This window comes from Sitophilus oryzae, unplaced genomic scaffold (genome assembly GCF_002938485.1).
Source record: "Sitophilus oryzae breed Bouriz unplaced genomic scaffold, Soryzae_2.0 scaffold_381_pilon_pilon, whole genome shotgun sequence".
Taxonomy (NCBI): domain Eukaryota; kingdom Metazoa; phylum Arthropoda; class Insecta; order Coleoptera; family Curculionidae; genus Sitophilus; species Sitophilus oryzae.
In genome coordinates, this window is record NW_022146953.1 from 2,828,154 (window position 1) to 2,842,685 (window position 14,532).

The window sequence follows — 14,532 nt, forward strand, 5'->3', positions numbered from 1 at the left end:
TAATTACAGTTACAAATAATATCATTAACTCAAGTTTTCGTATTGTAAGACATAAATAAACAATGAGAACAACAAACAAAAATACAGTAAAACAAAGAGCTTTATGGGATACATCTGATCCAAGAAAAACGACTACCTACTCGGAAAATTCTGTTGTTTTTTAAACTACTGTATTATTTATGCATTAAATTGAACTTTGGGGTGCGCCAATCCTCCCGAGACACAGTGTAAAACGACTAAGAAGACTTTTCAATCGTTTGGGGAAATGGGAAAATTATCAAACGGAAAAAACAGAATCTGGTAGAGTAGGAATAAATAAAAAATGAGTTAAAAATTGTTATTCTTAATAGAGACAAGAATTTACGCTTGTTTTTATTGTAGAGTAAACCTTAACGTGTCTCTAATCTTAATAAGACTTTTTTTTTGAGTTTTTTCAGTTTTCGTCTCAAAAGTGGCTAACCCCTATAACTTTTTTATTTTTTTAAATAATAAAACGATATTTAGTATGTTAGTATTTGACATAAATTAGGATTGAATGACGTATTCAATTGTTTTCGGTCACTTCCTGTTTCACTGGAAGTGACTACAACTTTTGATTTTTAAATGGCAACCTCGGCATTTTTTTTACTTTATTCGATACAAAATGACACTCTGTAATTTTAATTTCAATCTAGAGTGCCACGGTTGTGTTAAAAACACTAATTTTTAATCAAGGAGTCTTGGAAAAATAGATTTGATCAAAAGCGAATATCTCCAAAAAGAAAAAAGCTATCGAGATGAATCAAAAAACTAACTATCCAGAAAATATGTAGCTACCTTTGATGACAAAGTAGTTTTTAAATCAACATACGGGCAAAAACGCCATATCCAAACTACTTCCATTTAAATCCCGAATAACTTATGAAAAGGAATACAAAAATTTTCAAAAATGGAAGCAATTAAAAAACGCTACTATTTTATCTACTGTTTTTGATAGATACAAGGTAATTTTAACAGTTGCTATAGAAAAAAATTAGTTAAACACAACACAATCCTCTTCTGGATAACTAGTATTAAATCTTTCACTCTTCTGCGTCCGAATACATCTTCCAAACATCCTCGGAATGCGTTCCAGTCTATTTCCAGAGGTTATTATTTTGGAAAAGCCGGAGCGACTAAAAAAAGAAAATGGAAAACGGGATAAGCGAAGGCAGAGATGACGAAATAAACGAAATAAAATCAAAAAAAGGAGAAAAGTAGCGACGTCGCGACGCGTCCGACGATGGCGATGCTAGATTTCAGGGTTGGACACGTAGTAAATAAAATATAATTTAATTGTAAATTTCTTCTCAAATAAGTGAGTGAATCTAAAGGAGTTTTTTAATACTTCTTGAAATAACACTATGTTTATATTTATATCTTGAAATGTTACCATTATTATATACAGGGTCTCAAAAAATAGTGTATTTGTAGAGATTTACCGAACTTACTTAAAATTAGTTAATTAAATACTGCAAAAGAATACAAGCTCAAAAATAATAAGCATTAGAATTAACTACAACTTGTCATGCATTCAGTTGTTTTTCATGCTTCAATATTGTTTATCAGGGTATCACGAAAATTGTTTCTTTTTTCAAATAATAGATTAATTTTTTCAAAAATAATCACAATTTTGTCAAAAAAAAATTGAAAAATTTAGGAATTTACGGAGTGGTTAACTTTAACCGTGAATAACTTTTGAAGGCGTAGGTTTATCGAAAAATTGTAAGAGACCTTTTTTGTAGAGCGTTCAATTCTGTACAAGAATATGTAAGTGTCATGGCTGCGAGACAACAAGATAGTGAGAAAAAAGAATATTTGCAAAAAGTGGCAAATTCCCATGTAATTTAAATCGTCTTTGGGATAAGGTTTATTGTGAATATTAAGGGTTTACAATGGTCTATTATTTTTTTAGACAATAAACTAAAAATTTAGAGGGCGTCACGAGAGAAATGATCAACTTGGTAAATAACGGACACCCTAATATACATGTTTCATTACTCTCATAAGAAATAATAAAGTTTTAATCATATTCTTACATTATAATATGTTCACTATCTCAATAAACGATTATAAAATATTACGTAATTTACTACATCAAATTTATTATATTTGCCACGTAGTAAATTAGTATGTAACAAACAAAAGACATAACAAATTCGAAGAAAATTAATTTTCACGGCTTACCGATATGTTACGTAATTTACTACATCGAATTTATTACATTTTCCACGTAGTAAACTAGTATGAAACAAAAACGCATTTTACCCGTCCCTGTTGGCGTGTCTCCAAACCGGACGAATTAAAAGTTGTCGCGTCTCCGTCGACGCACCGGCAACATAAAATGCTTCGTTAAAGGGGCCCGTTTACCGATTTAACGAAATTTATGAGCCGCCTCTGGATTATGCCCCGTCGAAATAAACACCCCGTGTAGTCGATTCGAATGCGAGTTTATTGTGACACCCGTCGCGGACGCCTCGGCGCAGGTGTGGGTATTTATACGAGACGTACTTTCGCCTTGTTATACTTTCTGGGTTATTTTCGGACATACCCTGTGTATATTTTTAGCTAAAAACGTGATATCAAAAAATATCACCATTATCCTTATCATTTCCAGGTTAAGAGTGAATTTTAGTAGTCCGAAAAATTGGCAAACTAATTATTCTATGTAAAACTGGCTGGGTATTTTTACACAAATGAAGAAGGAAATTAAAGATAAAAGATTGTACTATATCCGTATTGTAGCACATTTTTAGACAACTTTTTTATTTTTAAGATTTTGGCAAAGACGATTATAAACTTGTTTCCATGGCTAACTAAGTGAAATTGTTTAAAAATGATAAGAATTGGCTATAACTCAGTAATTTTTCGAAGAAAACATATTATAGCTTATATCGTTGAAAAGCTTAAAAAATGGCGCTTTTTATGAAGTCATGGCCAACTATGGTTTCGATTTAAAAAAACATATATTTGTGTCATATGTCAAAAATGACAGGCTTTAAAAAAAACGGAGGAAACAATCTCATTAAGGATGTGATAATCTACAACTTTTATCTGAAAACTTTTTGTCTAAAATAGCTTATAATGGAATTAGGGACAATTTTTAAAATAGCCGAAATTTGTTTTTTTCGAAATATCTAGTAAGCCATGAACTTTTTCAAAAATCTGAAAGGCGCATATTTATGACCCCACAAAACTGCAATTCTTTCCCCATTTAACCGACTCTCTATCTCCAGTACTTTCCGAGATACCCATAGAGAACATCGTAGGAAACTTACCCTGTATATGTTCATAGAAACTTTTTGTTTTATTTTTATCTGTATTTCTAATCTATTTTTAACACCCTGTATACTTTTATATCGTCTGTTAGAATCATTAAATCGATAATACCTACCAACACAGCCATACTTATATCCGGTAGTATTAATACTCTATCTATATATATTTTTTTCATTACACATCCACCTTCAAACACTTATTATTTTATTCAGTTTTTTTTTATTCCTCGGGCTATAAATACGTACGTAACTTATCATTACCACTTAAACAGGACTTAATAAAAAGGTACGGGCAAGGTTGGGAGGTAAACCACATCCCTCGGACCACCATAACCCACCCTAGGGCCAGTCTCGATATGTAAATTACCATGTTCCATTTTTCCTGGAAACGTGGCTGTAACCCCTCGCTCCGCTTCGTCGTCCAAGGGGTGGTCAAGCCGTTTTGAAGGAAAAACGGAAAAAATTACAGAGAACGGTCGCGATAAGTGTAGTTTTTATATCGACTATTATTCAGGGATGGGTTTAGTTGTGTATTAAATTCTTGTTAGTTTTTTTTTATATTTATCACGTATCAAATGTTTATTTTTTAAATTTACTTATTAATGATTAATTAATATACAGGGTTGTTCACCACATACGACACGGAGTATTGTAGCTAAACGATGAGATTTTTACAAATTGTAAGTTTGGGGTTCGTTGAAGGACTATTAGAGCTACAATTTAAAAATATTTTTACAAGATGCAGAGTGTCCCAAATAAAAAATATCAAAGTTGTATTTTTTTAAATGGAACACCCTGTATATTACTACATTTTTAGTTTCTAAGATTAAAATAAAGGTAAATTTGATTAAGGTTTATTATACTTAAACCTTACCGTTTTTGAAATATTTTCAATTTTGTGAAATTGCAGTAAAAATTTTAATGTTTTTAATACTAAATATTTAATGAAGTTTATTTATTGATCAGTTATTGTGTTGCAATAATAAAAATAATACTACCTTATACAGAGTGTCTAAAAATTTATTTTAAATAATTATTAGCTTCAAACGGCAATAACTTCTTTAATTTAAATGGAATGCCCTGTATATTTTAGGAGAATCAGATGCACAATTAAATTGTATTATACCATTTTTTACCTATGCCTTCAAGTTTTCGTAGAAAATGCATTTTCTTATAATTTAGACCTCATTTATCAATATATCTATGGAATATTGACATTTTAGATTGTTTTTAAAGCAACAAATGTACAAAATGTACAGACTAGTAATATTATCGTTTTTAGCAAAACGATAATATTACTAGCCCATTTGTATGCAAAAAGAAAACTATTTAATTCTTTATAAAAGAGTATACCATTAATTAAATATAACACCATTATTTACGCCCATATACTAATTAATGACATACTTAATTGTGTTCGTTAATAAATTATTATAAATAAATGTGGATTTTTGAGTCAGAAATCAATATAATAATAAGTTATCAATTTAAAGCCTCTGTTGTTATAAATAAGCATTTATTAAAAATGAAATATCATTTTAAGGTGTTACTTTTATCACACTGTCTAATGCCCATACAAAATTCAGTTTTTTAGTATTTGGAGCAATTATTATTAATCAACGCAAACAGTCAGTTAATGTAGTTTGAATATTGGAATCATATTAATTGGTCCTCTTTAACAAATATTTAAACAGTTTTTCTTTATCTTTTAATGAAATAAACGAATTATATCGACAATATTAGTATCTGTACTCTTTAAAAATTTGGTACATCTTTAAAAGTAATCTAAAATGTCAATAGTCCATGGGTATATTGATAAATAAGTTCTAAATTACAAGAAAATGCATTTTCTACGGAAACTTAAAGAGATAGGTAAAAAATGGTATAATATAATTTGATAGACAATTAAATTGTGCATCTGATTCTCGTAAAATATACAGGGTGTTCAATTTAAATTAAACAAGTTATTGCCGTTTGAAGTTAATAATTATTTAAAATAAATTTTTAGACACTCTGTATAAGGTAGTATTATTTTTATTATTGCAACACAATAACTGATCAGTAAATAAACTTCAGTAAATATTTAGTATTAAAAACTTTGATACCCTTGGAGAAATGAAGCCTTAAAATTTTTACTGCAATTTCACAAAATTGAAAATATTTCAAAAACGGTAAGGTTTAAGTATAATAAACCTTAATCAAATTTACCTTTATTTTAATCTTAGAAACTAAAAATGTAATAATATACAGGGTGTTCCATTTAAAAAAATACAACTTTGATATTTTTTACTTATTTGGGACTCTCTGTATCTTGTAAAATTATTTTTAAATTGTACCTCTAATAGTCCTTCAACGAATCCAAAACTTACAATTTGTAAAAATCTCATCGTTTAGCTACAATACTCCGTGTCGTATGTGGTGAACAACCCTGTATAACCAACCAACAATGGGTGAAATATGAAAAATAAACAATGTACCTAAATAGTAAATGCTTCTTTGTACTCTCTTTGTTTGTTGTTTATAAACTGTGTATAAGTTTATTTCCAGAAATGTAAGCAAAACCTTTTACCACGTTATCTTTGTTCATTCCGCCCATTGTTTATTTGTTTTTACATAACTTCTCTTAGGAAATCATGCATGAACAAAATCAAACGACGCCTTATTGTTTCTACATACCTTGAATGTTGATAGCAAATGTTCTAGGCGCCACTTGGCCAAAAATTCTTCCACGCTGCTCATATTCGGTCTGGTTGTTCAAAGGGACTGATGATACTATACTAACACGCACGTAAAAGGTTGATCGCGCCACGAAGCAAATAGGTAACAATGGCTAATAATGCCAAGAGCGCCGACTTGCTACCAAAAGCATGGCTTTCAGCTGAAAAGTTTGACATTGGAGATAAAAGCATATTATTCCAATGAAAGGAGTAAGTTGAATCCACGCAAAATTTGGCCCAAATGCAACAATTTTCTGCTAAAATCCGATTTGCCAAAAAAGCAGGGATTTTAATTTGAAACTCTTAAATTTGACGTGAAAGTAATTCATTTGCCTGAAAGGCACAACAAGGCAAATGCACGGTGAATTTACCCCAATTGCAGTGGTTTTGTTTGGCACAAAAGCGAAAACGGCAAATGCGCGGAATCATTTACCATTAAAGCATTAGTTTTTTCAGTGTAATAATTACGTATTTATTTACGTATAGAATGTGTATAAAAAATGTCTTAAACCCATCCCTGACCATTATCTTTCGATCCACGCGAAACTTCGATACTCGACCTCGATTACACGCATTATCTCTCTCCTTTTTTTCCCTCTATCTCGACGGTTTTTTTTCCTTCTTATTCCATTCGCCCGTCCTCAATTTTATTTTCTATAAATTATTGTAATTTATGCAAATGTGATAATGGCGGGTACGCGGCGAATTTTCGCGCTGTCAGTCACGACCGGCAGATGGGGCGACGCCGTCTTGATTGACGTAACCTGTCATTTACGGGATATCGTCTTCCTCCCCCCTTGCCCCTTCAGCAGCCTGCAGAAAGCGTTCTTTTGACCATAGAGCGGTTCGGCTTTAGTAAACTTCGATCGGCCGCGGGCTGATTCCCAAACTTATCTCGTTTTTTTTGTTGTTTTTTTTTTTGTTTGGGTTCAACAATAGTTCACCATTTTATACCCACACAGCCTCAACCATCTTGCGTGTACAGGGTGTTTAGAGGTATTTATTGCAATAGCTATATAGGTTTACCTACTGGAAGTATTAAAAAATTCACTTTAAATGTAGGATTACCAAGGTAACAAAATACGATCAGAAAGACAGTTACAGTTGAAGATTATAACTTTTTTACATGGAACACCCTGTATATTTTTAAACGTCTTTAATTTATTAAATACCTAAGTTATAAAATAATTATTTAGTATCCAAAATGTTAGATACGCTACTCAAAGTCAAATTGACGTAAAGTCGCAAATAAAAACAAATATGCAGGAAAAAATATACAGGGTGAGTCCTAAATAAGTGCCAATATTTTCAGGACTGGTAGATCTCGATAAAAGAAACATATTTTCTCTTTACCATTTTTCCGATAGGTCCAAAATAACCTAGTTATTTAATTTTGAAAATTTAAAAAAAAAATGATTTTTTTTAAATTTTGAGAGTCACCGGATTTTTTCTGTATTTGCATCCCTTTTATTGCCATAACCATAGAGTAAAACCGTAACTATGGTAACATGAGAGACTAAGAAATTATACCGTGGGAAAATTTGCGGTGAACAGGCTAAAATTTTTCGAAAAATATACCCTTACCGTTTTTGAAATAAGTCCAAAATAACCGAGTAACTTTACGTTGAAAATCAAATCCAAATATGTCAAATTGAAACGTCAAACAGAACTGTCAACAATGTGAATTCATGATGTATATTTTGTCTCTAATATACGAATATAGTATACTGCTTCCTTAACCCTTTTATTCCAGGGATATTACTATAAACACAATTTAACTGTATCCACAGATAAAGAAAAGCATGTAAAATTATTTAAACCGTCTCTAATTTGAATACGAGCCTCAGACAATGAGTTCGCGATACCAGATAGAGATATGCCCGCCACGGAACAGCGGCGTAACTCCCCTCTTTTCCCCTGGGGACGCGTTAAAACTAATTCCGAACCGGGCTTTTATCGAGATTTGACTCTGTAATTACCGACCGGCGCGCTGCGAGCCTAAAGCCCTTTCTCAACTAGTTCGTTTTACCCTCCCGCCACTACTTTGTTACCTTTTTTCTGTGTCTCCTTTTTTGAAGTTATAACTTAAAAAACATATCATACAGTCTCAGAGCTTTAACAAAAGCCATCAATGTCTGACACTTTGAATAAGAAGACTAAGGAAGGAGCATATAAAAAATCTTAGGTCCTCCGCGATGGGACGCAAATATGGCCGACTTAAATTCCAGTTTATCAGTGCCGTTCTAATTTAATTTAAAAAATCTAAAACTATGATGTAGGGTAGACGTGAGATAGACTCAATAATTTTTTTAATTATTTTACGTTGTGAATAAATGTTGGTAGTTATTAAAATTGTTATAAAAACATATTATTATAATAAAAACAGATAATTTTTAATAATTATTTATTAACACAAACATCCGATACGCTACTGAAGCAGGTAAGTCAAATTAACTTATCTAAATTCTTTGACAAGTAGTAAATAAAAGTAAAAATGCAAGAAAAAACATATAATTAGTAAATTTAAGTGAATTTCATAAATGATCGGTTTACTACACGTATGTATATTATATAGTCACTTACTAGCGAAAAGTTGTTCTATTATTTCACTCGATTTTTGCCGAGATCTACCGCACGCTACACAACCAACTATTTTAGAGTCTTTTTCGATAAATCGCGATAGTGTCACTGTTAATTTAAGTTCTGCCACAATTTCCATCTAGATTTACTACCTTTATACAACTATCAGTAGTAGAATAAATAATAAATAACATAAAATAAGCTCCGTAAACACTGACAAATCCACAAAATTTCAAATCAAATTCAAATGAATTGTCAAACAGAACTGTCAAGGATCCCCACCCTAGAGTCCTTTTTCCGCCCACCATGCATGAATACATGGATAGCATTATGCTCCTTCCTTAGTCTTCTTATTCAAAGGTCTGACACGGTTTTATAGAGGTTAGTTCTCCATCTCACAGTTTTTTGTCGTCCCAGGGCACTCAATGATGAAGTGTTCTGGTGTTTCCCCACTTTGCCCACATAATCTACATATTTCTTAGCTTAAATCTACTGAAGTTTTCATTGAGTTCAACTATCTAAACAATGAAAGAATGGTATAATATAAATTATTTTATTTTTCAAGAAGAGAGACATTAAATTTGGTGGTTCAACTGAATCTCCACTGTAAAACAAGCAAACTTAAGGTTGTATCAATTTTTTTTACTTCTTCATACGATTGACGGTAATGCTGATGGCTGTGGTCGATTGTAAGCGCGTGCAGTGTGTACCGGGCCTTAGCCTGCTTTCGTGATGACCGATGATTTGTCGTAGGGTCGGGCATTAATCCGCCATTTTTCTTTTTGACGGCGCGGCGGCGGGGCTTGTCGTGTCCGCAATTAGTGGAAGAAGGAGTATTGCGATGATGAAGATAGCTGTTTGGTTAGTTGGGGTTGATATGGAAATGACTTAGATTTTTGGGGTAGAATCGTGTAGGGTGAAATTTTTAGATACATTAGAATAATGTTTGTAGGTAGAATTTTAACTTTTTGCTTTTTTTAAATATCTCAAATGGAAAAAATCTATTTATGTATTACAAACGCATAATCACTGCGTTATCCATCTCCTTGCCTCTCTCCGACATATTGGAATCTTGTTTATTTTACATGATTTGGCAAGTGTGCTACAACATCGGAATTATATCTTACTCCAGAGCAGAACTAGAGAATAAAAGGCAGATACGTAACTCTTTCTTAAATGTGACAAAATATTGCTCACTGGGTGGAGACTGAATCATATAGAATCATATTCTATATGATTCAGACTCCAGACACAATAATAATCTAGTTTAAATTGCATAAGGATGGATAAAAAATTGTTTATTAAAGTTTTTAATTATTGTTTTTTTTCAAATTTAGTGATTTCTTCGTATTGGTAGTACTGTAATTTCTGTTTTTTTTGCAGGTGATGCAAGTAACGCGAGCGTAGGCAGTGGGGAGGGTACAGGTGAGGAGGACGACGACACGAACGGGAAGAAAAATCAAAAAAAGAGGGGCATATTTCCTAAGGTCGCTACAAATATCCTGAGGGCGTGGCTCTTTCAACATTTAACGGTAAGCACTCATAATACATCACAATAATACCTAATTTGTATATTAGTAATATAAAAACTCTTAGTACTATAGTCTGTGAAACGAACAATTGACAATTCCCGCGGACTTTTCTAGTGTTAATTTTATTAGGTTAGCAACTTGCGGCCATGCTGACGCAATGCCGTCTCTAATAGAACAACCTCGGAGCGAGATGGTTCATAGTTTTATTTGCCAAAGTATTTATTACTATAAAGAGGTATTTATTAACTGTATATTATGTATATTTCATGTAAACTATATCATTTTTAAAATACAAACCAAAAATACGAGGAATAATTATTATGTTTTCCATGTATTCTACAATATATTTATTAATCCGTAGTATCTAACTAGCGTGACGTCATAAATCTCGCTCCGAGGCTGTTCTATTAGAGACGGTATTGGTCTGATATTTCGAAATGTCAAAAGTTGATGACAGTTTACTTTTGACAATTATGACATTTCGTGTTGATTTGTGCAAGAAGAGGAAGAACTGTCACTTGTTTTATTATTTTCCTTTTCTATTTCACGAAAGTAGAAAGAGTTACCTATCTGATTCGTTCAGGCACTCAATTTAAAGAATATCAGTAACTTTTTTGACAGAGGTATTTTATATGTGTCATGTTGGTAAAAAATAACGGTCAAAATTCAAAGTTATTCATTTTATAGACTATAATGAAAGTTGTGTCTAGATAGAAACCGTTTTATTCTAAATCATTTACAGTACAATTTTTTGCATCAAAGTTTTCTTGAAACAAGCTTTGAACTTCTAAAATGTCATATCTACTAAAAGACAGACAGACAGAAAGCTGAAACAGCACAGGAGAAAATGCATTTTAGTTTAATTTTAATATTTCACAAGCCCTTTGAAACCTATCGCGTTACCAAACCTTTCCACCACTATTTTCCGAATTTCCCGCTCCCACAGGACGTACCCGGTCCACCTGTCAAGCGGAATTAAAGGATACCCGTCGTTCCCTCGGGATACGATCGTCTAACTCCGTTTCTGACCTTCCTCTCTTAGGAAACCTCTTTCCTTTTTTTGCCTCTGTGTGTTAATATTTGATACTGTCACATTTTCGACGTCGTTCTATGCACGCCAATGAATATTTCAGAGGCGTAGAGGTCGGTCATTCGAAAACCTCCTGATCCGGGATTAGTGGCACGAGTCATTAAACGCGATCGTGATAATCCTGGGGGAATTGAGGGGGAGATCTGGTCAAAAAGGGGGATGGGGGATTTGAATAGAACTAGGAAAGTGCGTATAATATCTGGTCACAGAAAAGTTAAGTGTATTTCATTCGTCGTGTTTTAAGCAAAATCAATAATAATGTTATACCGTGTGTTTGCCGCTGTACTTACACAGGGTGTTTCAAAAAACATGTGCGATGGCTACAGGGTGTTAAAGTCTTAATAATTTTTCGATTTATTATAATTTTTTTCCAAGTAGGTACTGTTAGTGATTCAAATGAAATTTTGATGGTAAAAGTTCACTCATCAGAGACGTGTATATTATGGGTTATCACTAGAATATTTTTTTTTCGTAAAAAACATGTGCGCCACTGACTTTTTTCTTTCGGTGTCTAAATTGGGTAAGCCGTTTATTAATTTATATATTTTAAATATTTAATTTAATTATTTTATACAAGGTGTCCCAGAAATAAGTGCAAGTATTTTAACTGGTAGTATAGTTCAACCCCAGAAACACGCCGAAAATTTTGAAAATTCGGAATTTTATTTTTTATTTAAAAAAAAATAATTCCTCCATAATATGGTAACATAGGTATAGTCTATAAAATGAATAACTTTGAATTTTGACCGTTATTTTTTACCAACATGGCAAATATAAAATCCCTCTGTCAAAAAAGTTACTGTGTGAGTTAACAAGTGCCAGTTCTTCCTCTTCTTGCAAAAATCAACACGAAATTGCATAATTGTCAAAAGTAAAATGTCATCAGCTTTTGACATTTCTAAATACAGACTAATGCCGTCTCTAATAGAACAGCCTCGGAGCGAGATTTATGACGTCATGCTAATTAGATACGGATTAATAAATATGTTGTAGAATACATACAAAACATAATTATTATTCCTCGTATTTTTGGTTTGTATTTTAAAAATGATATAGTTTACATGAAATATACATAATATACAGTTAATAAATATAATATATACCTATTTATAGTAATAAATAGGTAATTCTTAGGTAGGCAGTTCTTTTAGTTTCAAAGTAAAGGAATTTTTCCAATTTTGTTTATTTCAAAAACTGCGACTTTGATTGATTTTGATGTTATTACAAATTTTGTTGTAAATATTATTCCTTATCTGAAATTGAAAACCGCGTTTCGCTAGCTACTGTAATTTTGGAGTTACGAATTTTTTAAATTTTGAACCCCCTCCCAAACCCCCTTACCAACCCCCCACCCCCACCAGAAACTAATGGCCAGATTCTCGGGTGCCACAGTATTTTTGAGCCAAATTTGATTAAAATCGGTTTAGCGGTTTTAGAGTTATCGTGTTACAGACGGACAGAGAGACAGACACCATGAAAATATTTTGTATTTAGGTCATTTATCCAATAACTCATTTTGAGTGAAATTAAAAAAACTTTTTTTTGTCGATCTTAATAACCATACCAATGGGTATGGTAGGCTAAAAATATTAAGACTTTAGATACTAAAAAACACTCCTTAGAGACTTTTTTACCCACACAACATCCTTATGTTGTTTTTCCACCCTCCCAGATGTCCCGACTTTCCCAAATTCCCGGAAAATATCCCAATTTCTTGGCGCTGTCCGCGTCCCCGCGGAGTTCGGTAAGTAGGACACATGTCTCCTTCGGCGCAAATCCATACATCGGACGGGATAAGGTCCTGAGAGCGGGGAGCGGCCGGATATACGAAACGTCGAGCCCGGAAATGAAACGCCGTAACGGAAAACGGAGCTGTTTTTTGTCGGTGGGACGGCTGGTCGATGAATTTGTCCCTTTTCCTGGGAATGGTCGTAGGGAAGATGGGAAAATGTGCTTTTTGGGGGATATTTTCGATTTAGAATAACCGTTTTTGGTGAGGAATGTTGGAGAAGATACTCTAAAAACCTATTTATTTATCCTTTAGGAGTATACCGGATGTTTGTCATATTCTGCCTTTTTTACATAGCATTGTATGACAGCGATGTAAACAGCTTAATGGAAAATCAAATGTATTAAAAAGAGATAAAAGTTGACTTAATATTTTGAAGACAATTCTCTAAAATGGGACATGCATATCGCCGCTTTGTCAAAAAAATTAAGCTCTGCCTGTTTAGCATTAAGATCTGTTTCTAAGGAACTTACTTGTCAGTGGCTAGAACTGTTTATTATGCACTTTTTGAGTCGCACCTCAGATAAGCCCTTCCATTCTGGGGTACGTGTTGTACGACTCAATTTGACCGCATTTTCAAGCTCCAGAAGAGACTTGTTCGATATTCACTGGGACTAAACAGCAGAACTTACTGCCCAGGACTTTTTTAAAAAATTAAAAATATTAACTCTTCCTTCCTTATTTATATTTGAATTTGTTTGCCTAATACGTAAGCATGTATCAGCTTTTCAAGAAAGGCTATCTCACACTTATCCACTCAGGAACGCGGAGCAAGATCTTTATACTCCACGCTCAGAGTTAGTTAAAAGTTCAATATTATACAACTCGAAAAAAATGCACAATCACCTACCATTTGAAATGAAATCCATAACATCATTTTCTTCATTTCGCAAAGCATTGAGGTCTTATTTACTAGACAAGGCTTTCTACGCCGTAAATGACTTATATTTTGATAATCGAATTTGATCTTGTAAACACTGGTCTCATATTTGCTATTACTATATTTACTATAAACTTACTAAATATTTTTGAATATTATTTTTATTTTTTTATTGTTTGACATGGTAAACATATAAATGTTTATTTTAAACAATAAGACTGACAATGTAATTTGTATACTTGTTTTGTATTCTCTTTTGTTTGTTTGCTTTACCTTTGTCTACAAATTGTAAAATGTTTTGACAATAAAGGTATTTATTTATTTATCTATTTATAAATTTCTTCTGTACGGTATTGCCGGATTTTGCATCAACATTTCAAACCGCACAAGTAGGCGTTTATCAAAAATATTGCATCTAGGATTGGGACTTTATTTTTTACAACTAGTTACTGATTTTACTACAGAGCTGTAATAGATTATATTTAGTTTACATATATTATCATCACTTCCATAGTATATATGGAAGTTTTTAAAATAGTTATTTTTTTTTCACACATTTTCCTACACAGGTAAAAACCGGCAACACTATGTGCCCTTGTTTATTTTGTCTCTCTGTCTTTCAACCGGTCATTTATTTGTCATCTCTTT

At 32.5% G+C, this 14,532-nt stretch overlaps 1 protein-coding gene across 3 annotated transcripts in view; it reads left to right on the plus strand.

Moving 5' to 3' along the window:
- LOC115885312 (homeobox protein homothorax) overlaps nucleotides 1–14,532 on the plus strand; it is a 394,897-nt gene that overhangs the window by 313,272 nt on the left and 67,093 nt on the right. For all 3 annotated transcript variants that reach the window (XM_030904184.1, XM_030904187.1, XM_030904186.1), the window contains one exon: nucleotides 9,977–10,125. In XM_030904184.1, the coding sequence (XP_030760044.1) occupies nucleotides 9,977–10,125 (149 nt within the window). The remainder of the gene's footprint in view (nucleotides 1–9,976; nucleotides 10,126–14,532) is intronic.